The sequence below is a fragment of the Anomaloglossus baeobatrachus genome, chromosome 5 (genome assembly GCF_048569485.1).
Source record: "Anomaloglossus baeobatrachus isolate aAnoBae1 chromosome 5, aAnoBae1.hap1, whole genome shotgun sequence".
Lineage (NCBI taxonomy): Eukaryota > Metazoa > Chordata > Amphibia > Anura > Aromobatidae > Anomaloglossus > Anomaloglossus baeobatrachus.
In genome coordinates, this window is record NC_134357.1 from 86,334,110 (window position 1) to 86,347,874 (window position 13,765).

At 43.4% G+C, this 13,765-nt stretch overlaps 1 protein-coding gene across 2 annotated transcripts in view; it reads right to left on the minus strand.

Moving 5' to 3' along the window:
- The window catches only part of ARID5B (AT-rich interaction domain 5B), a 447,066-nt gene that overhangs the window by 10,817 nt on the left and 422,484 nt on the right, over window positions 1-13,765 (minus strand). For both annotated transcript variants that reach the window (XM_075348661.1, XM_075348662.1), the window contains one exon: window positions 11,807-12,002. In XM_075348661.1, coding sequence (XP_075204776.1) covers window positions 11,807-12,002 — 196 coding nt within the window. The remainder of the gene's footprint in view (window positions 1-11,806; window positions 12,003-13,765) is intronic.

Sequence of the window (13,765 nt, forward strand, 5' to 3'; positions counted from 1 at the left end):
TCACATTGACCCCTTTAATGTTATCCATTTAGCTCAGTGGTCGCTAATCTATGGCTTGGGAGCAATATCTGGCTCATGGGCCTGTGATGTGTGGCTCGCGGCTGTCTTCCAACTTGGTGAATAAGCACCAGATCTAGGAAAAAGCTAAGGGTGACTTTTTTGGGTAGCCCCAAACAGAAGAGCAGATGTGAATGGGGGTATTGTGGAAACCCCTAGATTTTGGTATACTGCCTTGGTGTGATTTCTGTGGAAAAACTTTGGCGGTCATTTTACTGGTAATCGGGTCTCTGGGTGCCACTACTGTGAGGGAGCGATAGCTGGACGTGGCTCTTGATCCTTTCTTAGAACTGAATATGTCTCATGACCCTCTGTCAAAGATGAATGTGCCTCTCATGGTCAAAAAGGTTGGGAACCTCTGCTCTAGTCGATCAGAGACAGCATACATTTTACATACAGTTTTTCCATCTGGAGAAGATATGTATATGGATACCTATGGCCACAGACTAGATCTATGCCCCCACTAGCAACAGAGATGACCATTAATGGCCTAATTTAAAGGTTTTTTTTCTACAAAATAAATGTACCCACTATATAGAAATATATATATATATATATATTTATATAGTGGATATATAAATATATATATATATATATATATATATATATATATATATATATATATATATATATATATATATATATATATATAGATATATATATAGTGGGTACATTTATTTTGCAGAACAAAACCTTTACATTAGGCCATTAATGGTCATCTCTGTTGCTAGTGGGGGCATAGATCTAGTCTATATGTATATATATATATATATATGCCCACTATATATATATATATATATATATATATATATATATATATATATATATATACGGTATATATATATATATAGATATATATATATGTCTATATATATATATATATATATAAATAAAAAAGATCACCTATTTTCTGTTTAGTTGCCATGGATCTAACGGCTGGGACTCCCACTGTGCAGGAGGCGTCCCAACATCCCCTATTTGAATGGAGTTGTTCACATTTGACTATTGCTACATCACAGCGAACTTCTCAGCTTATTTGTGCTGCCCAAACCAGCAAGATTCAGAGTCCTGCTACATTATGGCAGCCAGGTATATTTATGCTCTGTGTGTAAATTGGGAGAGACCTATCAATTCCCTGGTGTGGCGCTGAGAAAATCTGGGTGGGGGTAGAGCTGGACTCATCTTGTCTATGGTCCCTGGCGGGATCTTCACACTATATCCACTGTGATGCCTGGGATCATTTCAGTGATAAATATACCTGGCACCGATCGGGCAGCTAGGCTGTCACAGTGCACAGGATTATGGCAACATGAATAAGCTGACAGGTTTGTTTTATCTTTCTTTGGGACTAATGGAGATTTCCAAGCACTGTTCTGTGTAGTCCTCTCAAAGAGATGAGGTATCATGGAATAAAGAAACTTAAAACCCGATTAATTAAAGAGCTTGTTCACTACTTTTCCATTGATGGCCTATCCTAAGGATAGGTTATCAATGTCTGATCGGCAGGGGTCCGACATCCTGCATTGCTGCCGATCAGCTGTCTCTCAGTCCCAGCAGCGGCAGCAGGCAGCCAGAAATGCTCATTTCCCGAGCTGCTCTGTCTTCTGATAACGGCCAGGTACTGCACATCTGCATCCTATTGATTACAAAATGGAGTAGTGCCGGAACTGAGCATTTCCAGCTACCTGCTGCCGCCGCCGGGTCCGAGATCAGCTGATCGACAGGGGTGCGGAGTGTCGAATCACGACTGTTCAGACATTGATGACCTATCCTAAGGGGTACTTTGGACACTACGACATCGCAGGTGCGATGTCGGTGGGGTCAAATCGAAAGTGACGCACATCCGGCGTCGCTGTCGATATCGGAGTGTGTAAATCGTTTTTGATACGATTAACGAGCGCAAAAGCGTCGAAATCGTATCATCGGTGTAGCGTCGGTCATTTCCATAATTTCAGAAGGACCGATGTTACGATGTTGTTCCTCGTTCCTGTGGCAGCACACATCGCTGTGTGTGAAGCCGCAGGAGCGAGGAACATCTCCAACCTGCGTCCCGGCTGCAATGAGGAAGGAAGGAGGTGGGTGGGATGTTTACGTCCCGCTCATCTCCGCCCCTCTGCTTCTATTGGCCGCCTGCCGTGTGACGTCGCTGTGACGCCGCACGACCCGCCCCCTTAGGAAGGAGGCGGGTCGCCGGCCAGAGCGACGTCGAAGGGCAGGTGAGTGCATCTGAAGCTGCCGTAGCGATAATGTTCGCTACGGCAGCTATCACAAGAGATCGCAGCTGCGACGGGGGCGGGGAATATCGCGCTCGGCATCGCAAGCATCGGCTTGCGATGTCGTAGTGTGCAAAGTACCTCTAAGGATAGGCCATCAATGTCAAAGTAGTGGACAACCTCTTTAAGAGGGGTGTTTTGCATGACAGTCTTAAAGAAGAGGTGCTTTGTAGTAAAATGTGCATAATTAAAAAAGAGGCGTAGGATGTATTCCCATCTCCAAGATCTTTTCACTCAATATGTAGTAGGTGTAATAATAATAATATTAGCAAATACCTCCTATTAGAAATGTAGTATAGCTCTCCTGATTAACAATGTCTGTTACCTCATGTGCAGGGCATTGCAGCTTAGGTATCCATGGTTAAATCCACTCATATGGACGTAACCATAGATACCTATGCTGCAATGCCCTGCACATGAGGCATAGCTTATTAGGAGAGCTATATTACATTTCTAATTGGAGGTATTTGCTAATATTATTATTATTACACCTACTACATATTTTAGAATATGATCCTGGAGATGGGAATACTCCTTTAATGAACCAGGAGCATCTTACAAGCCCATTCGGGCAAACGTGAAATCGGAAAGAGTCACAACATTTTTGTGTATCTTTCAGATTGTGCAAAAATGTTGCCACTTTTTAAGGGGTTTTACACAAGAACTCTGGTGTAAACACCTTAATGAACAGGGCCCTAAATAATCCTTTCTCTGTCAATACCATTACCAGTGTATTTCCATTCTACGCGGTATTTTATCACCTAAAACTAATGAAAACATAATGTTTCTTTTTCGCTTACAGAGTGGTCTCGGCCCTCTGCCCTCCGGTGTGTGCACCTGTGACTGCTGTGGATGGTGACCGCTCCATTGTACGCTGTTATGTGATGTTACATTTGTAGACATTCCATTTAGATTGTTATGAACAAGACTAAACAAAGCCTATATACATATTTCTCTGCATTCCCACATTAACCTTTCTTATTCATCTCCACGGTACAATCAGTACTTAGCAACGCTGCTAAACTAAAATGCTATTATTCAGGAAGGTGCATTATATTCCATACAAAAACATCACAATGAAATGTCATTTTCCGTCAAACATAATGGCTTAAAAAAAGAAACCTCATGAAAACACAGTTGCCTCTTACCGTTAAACAGTCTAAGTGTTATAGTGCTTGAAATGTCACCCGTGATCTTAGCGGTTGCCTCTGGAAGCATTTTCTTGAAATTTATGTTATTACTGTTTCTAGTTAAAGATGGGGAGAATACAGTGTATAAAGGATGAGCCTCACTGACCTACAAACCTAACCCTACAAAGTGGAGGGAAAGGTTCAGATTCACAATGACCTGTTAATCCAGTAACTTTAAAAGTTCTTTTTTTCCAGAAACAGCGCCACTCTTGCCTCACTGGCTGTGTGCGGTATTGCATCTCAGCCACTTTCACATAAATCCCAATGTTCATACTTATGCTAATACCGTGTTTCCCCGAAAATAAAACTTTGTGTTATATTATTTTTTGCCCCCAAAAATGTGCTAGGGCTTATTTTCGGGGTAGGGCTTATTTCTCTGGAAACACAAGTTAGGGGTAGTTTTACGCCCCCAAAAAGGCAGACACCTTGTCAGACTCTGGAATCAGTCTTATCAGACCCTGGACATCTGCGTCGTTCCCAGGTCCTCCTGTATTGCACAGCACACTCTCCCAGAAGTTTCTTGGTGTGCTCCACAGCGGTCTTTCCCTGTTTCTGGCCGGTGCTCACTCTCACCCAGATAAACACACACATCAGATCACAGGAACATCACACGCACACACAGGAACATCCAGTTGTACCATACTGCTTCCGGCTGGCAGCGCTGTGGAACGCGAGGACCTGAGGTGGAACACATAGAGGACCAGGGTTGGAATTCATCAATGCATTCCACTGAAGGTCCTTGATGCATTCCACTGCAGGTCCTTGATGCGTTAAACTGAAGGTCCTCGATGGGGTTCACTGCAGGTCCTCGCGTTCCACCGCATCCAAGGTCCTTGGAGCAGTACGGTTTCACCATGTGTGGGTATGTGCATTCCACTGCAGATCGTCGATGCATTCCACCACAGATCTCGCGTTCTACAGCCTCCCATTCGGGGTCTGGTAAATACGATGTCTTCTCTTTTTTTGGAAGTGTCTGCTTTCTATAATGAAGTGTCCTGCAGTATTCTTTAACTTTTTAGCTGCATGGGTACTTCATTATTGAACCGCAACTAGGGTTTATTTTTGGGGTAGGGCTTATATTTAAGCCTTAAGGGGGCTTTACACGCTGCGACATCGCTAATGCGGAGTCGTTGGGGTCACGGAATTTGTGACGCACATCCGGCCGCATTAGCGATGCCGTTGCGTGTGACACCGATAAGCGATTTTGCATCGTCGCAAAAACGTGCAAAATCGCTAATCGGCGACATGGGGGTCCATTCTTAAACATCGTTACTGCAGCAGTAACGAAGTTGTTCCTCATTCCTGCTGCAGCACACATCGCTCCGTGTGACACCGCAGGAACGAGGAAGCTCCCCTTACCTGCCTCCCGTCTGCTATGCAGAAGGAAGGAGGTGGGCGGGATATTACGTCCCGCTCATCTCCGCCCCTCCGCTGCTATTGGGCGGCGGTTCAGTGACGCTTCAGTGACGTCGCTGTGACGCCGCACGGACCGCCCCCTTAGAAAGGAGGCGGTTCGCCGGTCACAGCGACGTCGCCGGACAGGTAAGTATGTGTGACGGCTCTGGGCGATGTTGTGCGGCACGGGCAGCGATTTGCCCGTGTCGCGCAACAGATGGGGGCGGGTACTCACACTAGCGATATCGGGACCGATATCGCAGTGTGTAAAGTAGCCTTTACTCCGAAAAGGCCAAAAATTCTTGCTAGGGCTTATTTTTGGGATAGGGCTTATTTTCGGGGGAAACACGGTAGTACTATATTGTGATCTTGCTGTAGCAGGAGCGTAGCTTGAGATGCTTAAAAAAGGGCAAGCCTTCCAAAAATACTTATTCAGATCAAACCTTTAACCCCTGCTTAGTGCACACAACTATAAATCAAGATGACGATTATGAATGTCTAACTAATAATAGTCTTTATCACATTTGGACATTAGTTTGGCCTGGCAAACAGAGCAGGACTATAGTTTAAAGTGGTTACCCACTACCTTTATGATGATGACCTACCTGTGGGATAAGTCAACAATTTCATATCAGTGGTGGTCCAACACCAAGCACCCTCACCAATCAGCTGTTACTAGCAGTGGCCACTATAAGGCGGGACAGCACAGCTCCATACACCGCTTAGTGGCTACTGCCGGGTACTGCAGAATATCTGCTATTTAAAAGAATAGAAGCAGAGTTGCAGTACCTGGCTGCAGCCACTAAGTGGTGTACGGAGATGCGCTGTGCCGCATTGCACTCTGGCCAGAGCTGGTGACGGGTGTCGGATCGATCTGATACTGAAGACCTATCTTGTAGAAAGGTTATTAATATATTAGTAGAGGGGAACCTCATTAACTTTTTGGGGTATTTTCAGCTGAGGATATTTACACATTTACTAAAGCGTCGGCTGCACAGTTCTGATTACATAAGGCAGGTCTGAGTAATTCAGGACAAAGTTAATATCTGTTCTAGTTTTGCCTATAGCAGTAATGGAAAATGTGTGTTAAACAAAGGGCCATTTGACATACATACAGTATATGACATAATATACTATACTGTTGTGTATCCAGGGAAGAATGAGAATAAGCCATATGACCACTTTAGAGAAAACACGTCATCAGGATTTCACGTCCCCATGCTAGTTATATACACATATAGTTCTTTCAAAGACAAGGCCAGCAACCTTTACACGGCAAGTCCATTCCTCCATTATTGAGAAATCAGTGTGTTAAATACAATTGGCTCTTGTGGATATTAAGCCTCCGTCACTCCAACTCTATTCTCCACCAGGGTCACCTCCACCTGCTTGACTGAAAGTCTCTCTGCTGTGTAACCTCAGGCATGTAGGAGTAGGCGGCGCTGGGTGGGAATAGAGCTGGAGTGACACGTGACCTCAGGCATGTAGGAGTAGGCGGCGCTGGGTGGGAATAGAGCTGGAGTGACACGTGACCTCAGGCATGTAGGAGTAGGCGGTGCTGGGTGGGAATAGAGCTGGAGTGACATGTGACCTCAAGCATGTAGGAGTAGGCGGCGCTGGGTGGGAATAGAGCTGGAGTGACAGATCTACATCTACAAATAGTTCTCCAGCCTCAATTGTATATAAATTCAAATGCTGATTTCCCTATAACGGAGGAACGGAAAGACCACATAAAGATATTGAAAGAATTAGATGCAAATATAAATCTTTTGGGGTGTAAAATCCTCGTGACTGATTCCCTTTAACAAAGAGTCATCAGAATAATTTGTCTCAGATTAAATGGATTTTCCAATTTGGACAATCCCTACTGGCTACGAGTATAGTTTGATAATAATCTGATCACAAAGTGTGGTCTCCATGTTGGAATAGCCAGCTATAAATTGTAATCTAGTAGTAAGAGATAGGTTTATTTGAAGTGCCACCACAGGGGAAATGAAGCATCAAAAAGCATCATTCACATTGATAAGAACAGAAAATGTCCTCCGGAGAAAGAAGATTTTGTAACTGCCTTCCACTCTGACCAAGAGATGCGGAAACCATACCTCTATTAACTATGAGTTCCCTAATAGAGGTATGAAAATGGGTTTTCTAAACTTGACAACCCTTTAAAGGGAACCTATCACCAGATTTATCCCCCCTAAGCTGCGGCCACCACCAGTGAGCCCTTATATACAGCATTCCAGAATACTGTATACAGTCATATGAAAAAGTTTGGGCACCCCTATTAATGTTAACCTTTTGTCTTTATAACAATTTGGGTTTTTGCAACAGCAATTTCAGTTTCATATATCTAATAACTGATGGACTGAGTAATATTTCTGGATTGAAATGAGGTTTATTGTACTAACAGAAAATGTGCAATCCGCATTTAAACAAAATTTGACCGGTGCAAAAGTATGGGCACCTCAACATAAAAGTGACATTAATATTTTGTAGATCCTCCTTTTGCAAAAATAACAGCCTCTAGTTGCTTCCTGTAGCTTTTAATGAGTTCCTGGATCCTGGATGAAGGTATATTTGACCATTCCTGTTTACAAAACAATTCCAGTTCAGTTAAGTTTGATGGTCGCCGAGCATGGACAGCACGCTTCAAATCACCCCACAGATTTTCAATGATATTCAGGTCTGGGGACTGGGATGGCCATTCCAGAACATTGTAATTGTTCCTCTGCATGAATGCCTGAGTAGATTTGGAGCGGTGTTTTGGATCATTGTCTTGCTGAAAAATCCATCCCTTGCGTAACTTCAACTTCGTCACTGATTCTTGCACATTATTGTCAAGAATCTGCTGATACTGAGTTGAATCCATGCGACCCTCAACTTTAACAAGATTCCCGGTGCCGGCATTGGCCACACAGCCCCAAAGCATGATGGAACCTCCACCAAATTTTACTGTGGGTAGCAAGTGCTTTTCTTGGAATGCCGTGTTTTTTTGCCTCCATGCATAACACATTTTTGTATGACCAAACAACTCAATCTTTGTTTCATCAGTCCACAGGACCTTCTTCCAAAATGTAACTGGCTTGTCCAAATGTGCTTTTGCATACCTCAGGCGACTGTTTGTGCCGTGCTTGCAGAAACGGCTTCTTTCCCATCATTCTCCCATACAGCTTCTCCTTGTGCAAAGTGCGCTGTATTGTTGACCGATGCACATTGACACCATCTGCAGCAAGATGATGCTGCAGGTCTTTGGAGGTGGTCTGTGGATTGTCCTTGACTGTTCTCACCATTCTTCTTCTCTGCCTTTCTGATATTTTTCTTGGCCTGCCACTTCTGCGCTTAACAAGAACTGTACCTGTGTTCTTCCATTTCCTTACTATGTTCCTCACAGTGGAAACTGACAGTTTAAATCTCTGAGACAACTTTTTGTATCCTTCCCCTGAACAACTATGTTGAATAATCTTTGTTTTCAGATCCTTTGAGAGTTGTTTTGAGGAGCCCATGATGCCACTCTTCATAGGAGATTCAAATAGAACAACTTGCAAGTGGCCACCTTAAATACCTTTTCTCATGATTGGATACACCTGCCTATGAAGTTCAAAGCTCAATGAGGTTACAAAACCAATTTAGTGCTTTAGTAAATCAGTAAAAAGTAGTTAGGAGTGTTCAAATCAAGAAATTGATAAGGGTGCCCATACTTTTGCACTGGTCAAATTTTGTTTAAATGCAGATTGCACATTTTCTGTTAGTACAATAAACCTCATTTCAATCCAGAAATATTACTGAGTCCATCAGTTATTAGATATATAAAACTGAAATAGCTGTTGCAAAAACCCAAATTGTTATAAAGAAAAAAGGTTAACATTAATAGGGGTGCCCAAACTTTTTCATATGACTGTATAAGTGCCCAAGCTGATGTGTATAACATAAAAAAGACCTTTTAATATACTTACCTGTGGGGCGGTCCGGTCCGATGGGCATCGCTGAACTTGACCTGGCACCTCCTCTCTTGTTGCAATCACCATCCAATTCCCTGCTCTGTGTGGATGACACGTCCTATGTCATCCATCCAGAGTCATCCAATACGCTTCTGTGCATACGCACTTCTCTCTGCCCTGCTGAGGGCAGATCAAAGTATTGTAATGGGCATGCATGGGCATTCTTTGACCTTTCCCCGCACCTGCATGTTACACTACTTTGCTCTGCGCAGGAGTGCCATGGAGTACACTGTGTGGATGACACATAGGACGTGTCATCCACACGAAGCAGGGAAAGAGGATGCAGGAAGAGAGGAGGCACTGGATCAAGAAAAGCGACACCCATGAGACCTGACCGTCCCACAGGTGAGTATAGTAAAAGGTCTTTTTTATGTTATACAGAGTGGCCTGGGCTCTTATATGCAGTATTCTGGAATGCAGGAAATAAGGGCTCAGCGGTGGTGGCCGGAGCTTTTAGGGGCCAAATCTGGTGACAGGTTCCCTTTAAAGTAAAGAAAGAAGAACTATTCAGTGACTTGGCTCTAAACATTCAGTGAGCAGATCACAACCATGGATTTTTTACACTTGACCTGAATTGATGAAGTATTTACACCACACTTGCCAACATTTAAAACTCATTTCCAGGGACACAGTGAAGTTAACTGATGTTTGGAAATAAGCTCCATATGCTAAGTCTTGGTGAGTGTATGTCCAACTAGGAGCATCGCCATAAAGTTTTAGGTCCAAAATTTGGTGCTGATTAATTTCACAATTTATTTGTATAGGGGTCAAAGCTCCCTCCATTTTACTATTGAGTTCCAGTGATATTATGAAATGATTTGGCACAGAATTTTGGACATAATAATAAAATGACATTCAAAACGGGAGGTAACGCATATCTCATCCAGTCCTGACTTTTATGTTATTTTAAAGACTCTTGACACGTTTTTCCTCTAATCTTAGGTAACCCTTTAATTGATTTATAGGGATTTTCACTTCTAGAAAGCTTCTCCCTCCATTTTTATTGATGCTATGTTGGAAAACTGTTACCTAAAAACAAGTGCATTGTGAGAATTTGGCTAAACATCTGACAGCAGTGTATAGATGTACTATTTAGAGATGAGTGGATCTTTTCAAATTCGAATTTCCGGCTTTGCCAAATTTTCCCATAAAATTTAATTAGCTGCAAGCAGCTTTCACGCTACAGGAGAGAGAGTACCCCACTGACCACAAAAGCTTACTTGCTACAGAAGAGAGAGAGAGAGAGGACCCTGCTGGCCATAATAGCTTACACTCTACAGGAGAGAGAGAGGACTCTGCTGGCTATAAGAGCTTACACTCAACGACAGAGAGAGAGAGAGAGGACTCTGCTGACCATAATAGCTTACAGTCTACAGGAGAGAGAGAGGGCCCCGTTGATCATAAGGGCTTACACTCTACAGGTGAAAGATGACTCTGCTGACCATAATAGCTTACACTCTACAGTAGAGAGAGGACTCTGCTGACCATAATAGCTTATACTCTACAGTAGAGAGAGAGAGGACTCTGCTAACCGTAAGGGCTTACACTCTACAGGAGAGAGAGATAACCCTGCTGACCATAATAGCATACACTCTAAAGGAGAGAGAAAGGATCCCGCTGATCATAAGAGTTTACACTCTACGAGAGAGAGAGTGTAGAGAGAGAGAGAGAGAGAGGGTTTAGCTGACTATAAGGGCTTACACTCTACAGAAGAGAGAGATGACCCTGCGGACCATAATAGCTTACACTCTACAGGACAGAGAAAGAGAGAGAAGGCCCCGCTGACCATAAGGGCTTACACTCTACAGTCGAGACAGAGAGGACCCTTCTGACCAAAAGAGCTAACACCCTACAGTAGAGAGAGAGAGAGAGAGGGTTCAGCTGACCATAAGGGCTTACACTCTACAGGAGAGAGAGATGACCCTGCGGACCATAATAGCTTACACTCTACAAGAGATAGAGGACCCCACTGACCACAAGAGCTTACACTCCATAGGAAAGAGAGAAAGAGCGTGAGAGTACCCCATTGACCATAAGGGCTTACACTCTAGAGGAGAGAGAGAAGACCCCGCTGATCATATGAGCTTACACTCTACAGGAGAGAGAGGGAGGACCCTACTGAACATATGGGCTTATACTCTACAGGAAAGAGAGATGACCCTACTGACCATAATAGCTTACACTCTACAGGACAGAGAAAGAAAGAGAAGGCCCCGCTGACCATAAGGGCTTAAACTCTACAGTATGAGACAGCGAGGACCCTTCTGACCAAAAGAGCTAACACCCTACAGGAGAGATAGAGGACCCCTCTGACCAGAGAAGTTTACACTCTAAAGGAGACAAAAAGAGAAAATACCACTGACCATAAGAGCTAACACTCTACAGGAGAGAAACAGAGAGAGGATCCTGCTGACCATAAGAGCATGCATACTACAGAAGAGAGAGACTTATCAGTGACTCTAGAGGTGAAAAATGACTCTGACGTACCAACTGGCCCAGGTACTGACCACAACTGTGCAAGTTTGATAATCCGTAAGATGTCACAGCTGCAGGACATTACGGGGATGCCCGTGCAGAAATGCAAAATGACATTAGCCCGTTCTTTGATAATTTAGCAGTGTGGGAAATGGTGTCGGGCAATATTTTGTTTTTGTAAATCAAATCTCAAAAAGTGTTTGAATTTGCGTGAAACTGTGAATTTTAAGAAATTCGACTTAAACTCTGTCCTCCACAGTTCAATCCGCTCATCTCTAGCATTGATAATTATTCTATAAATGCAACCAGCAAAATTTGTAAAATGAGTACAAAGGTAAATAAAAAGACAAATTCCTTTTCTTATTAACTATGCATGTAAAATACAGGAGGGTAGAGGATACAGCGTATCACTAATTACCTCTGAATCTTCCGGTTTTGCTGCTGCATCCTTCTCCTTCTTTGTCTTGTGGCCTTCATGTTTAATACGCTTTGCGCTGCACAGTTTTGTTTTCGTCTCTACTTCTGGTGAATTGCCTTCTGGTTTCCGAGGCTTGACGGGAGGTAGCGGTTTGTCCTCCTCTCCGTTGATAAACCTTTCATAGGGTAGGATTAATCTAAACAGCCAAGAAAAATACATTAGCTCCTCATTGTGAATGCATTTGAAAGAATTATTGAATATGCACTTCAAAATACTTGTATATCCAGATGGCACATTGTGGGATAATTAGGTTTTTTTTTACTCTGTGAATAAGGAAAGTATCTTTATTAATGCAATAATAGTCTGCTGGGAACTATGTTTAATACCAATTGCAGTGGTGAGCTGTATAGGTTCTTCTCTCATATACTGTCTATATGCAGGGGCAGATGGTAAGATGACCTACTACTCCAAGGTCTACAGTCTATAATGATGATGACCACAGATACAGATGATCCAGCCAATAACCAGCAATACTAGCAACTGGAAATTAGTGGAAATATATGGAAATGGAAATGTGATTTCTTACTGTGCCTAAAAAAATAGTAAATCCCATTATATTGATACAGTAGGTTCTTCTTAAGGCCCCGTTACACGCAACGACATCGCTAACGAGATATCGCTGGGGTCACGGAATTTGTGACGCACATCCGGCCTCGTTAGCGACGCCGTTGCATGTGACACCTACGAGCGACTGCTAACAAACCGAATACTTACTATAATCGTTGATTTTTGACACGTCGTTCATTTACCAAATATCGTTGCTCGTTTGGTACGCAGGTTGTTCGTCATTCCTGAGGCAGCACACATCGCTTACATGTGACACCCCCGGAACGACGAACAACAGCATACCTGCGTCCTACGGCAACGAGGTGGGCGTGACGTTAATGCGGCTGCTCTCCGCCCCTCCGCTTCTATTGGTGGCCCGCTGTGTGACGTCGCTGTGACGCCGCACGAACCGCCCCCTGAGAAAAGAGGCTGTTCGCCGCCCACAGCGACGTCGTTAGGAAGGTAAGTATGTGTGACGGGTACTAGTGATATTGTTCGCCACGGGCAGCAATTTGCCCGTGATGCACAAACGACAGGGACGGGTGCGATAGCTAGCAACATTGCTAGCGATGTCGTTGCGTGTAAAGCGGCCTTAACACCATCAGGAACTCGTCTTCACCAATGGATTTACCACTTGTTAAAGTGCCCCATCTCAAAATAGTCACTCACTTCTTATGAACTAAGATGTATATCCATCATTATTAATAAAATGCTAATGTCACATTATTACAGCATAACAGTCAAACCCACTTAATCTGTATGGTCATATTACGGCTCTGGACAACCTCTGGAGAACTGCATGGCGTTCTACTGTCATATTGTATGGCTTAGGCTTCTTATGGAGGCACAAGGTGGTTTGTACGACACCACAGAGATGGTGTGCTGATGACACCATAGTATGAAATACGGGATTTTATGTGCAGTCATATACCGTCCTGCCATGTGCAATGGGACTTAACTCATGCATGTATCTGTCCAGATTGTGGGATAGCAACTTCATCAGCTCTGCTCATTTTCAATGCAGAAATGAACGACTCTGGACAGCGCTGAATAACTATTTTAAAGATCACCTATCATTAAGGACAGATACTAGATAACATGTCTTGCAGATTCATGAGGGTCTGTGCCTGAGACACAACTTATCAGGTAGGAGGGTGAGCACAAAAAGCTGTATGGGCTCAATAGAAAGTCCATGAGTCCAAATCTTGTGTACTGGCTCATAGACTTTCTTTGGAAACTGTACACTGTTGTCTTGAGCGGCTTTTGGGTAATCGGTGGAGGGGTGTCAGGACCCAGACATATCAGGTAGTACCTATTATTTAAAAATATATATTACTGATAGTTATTCTTTAA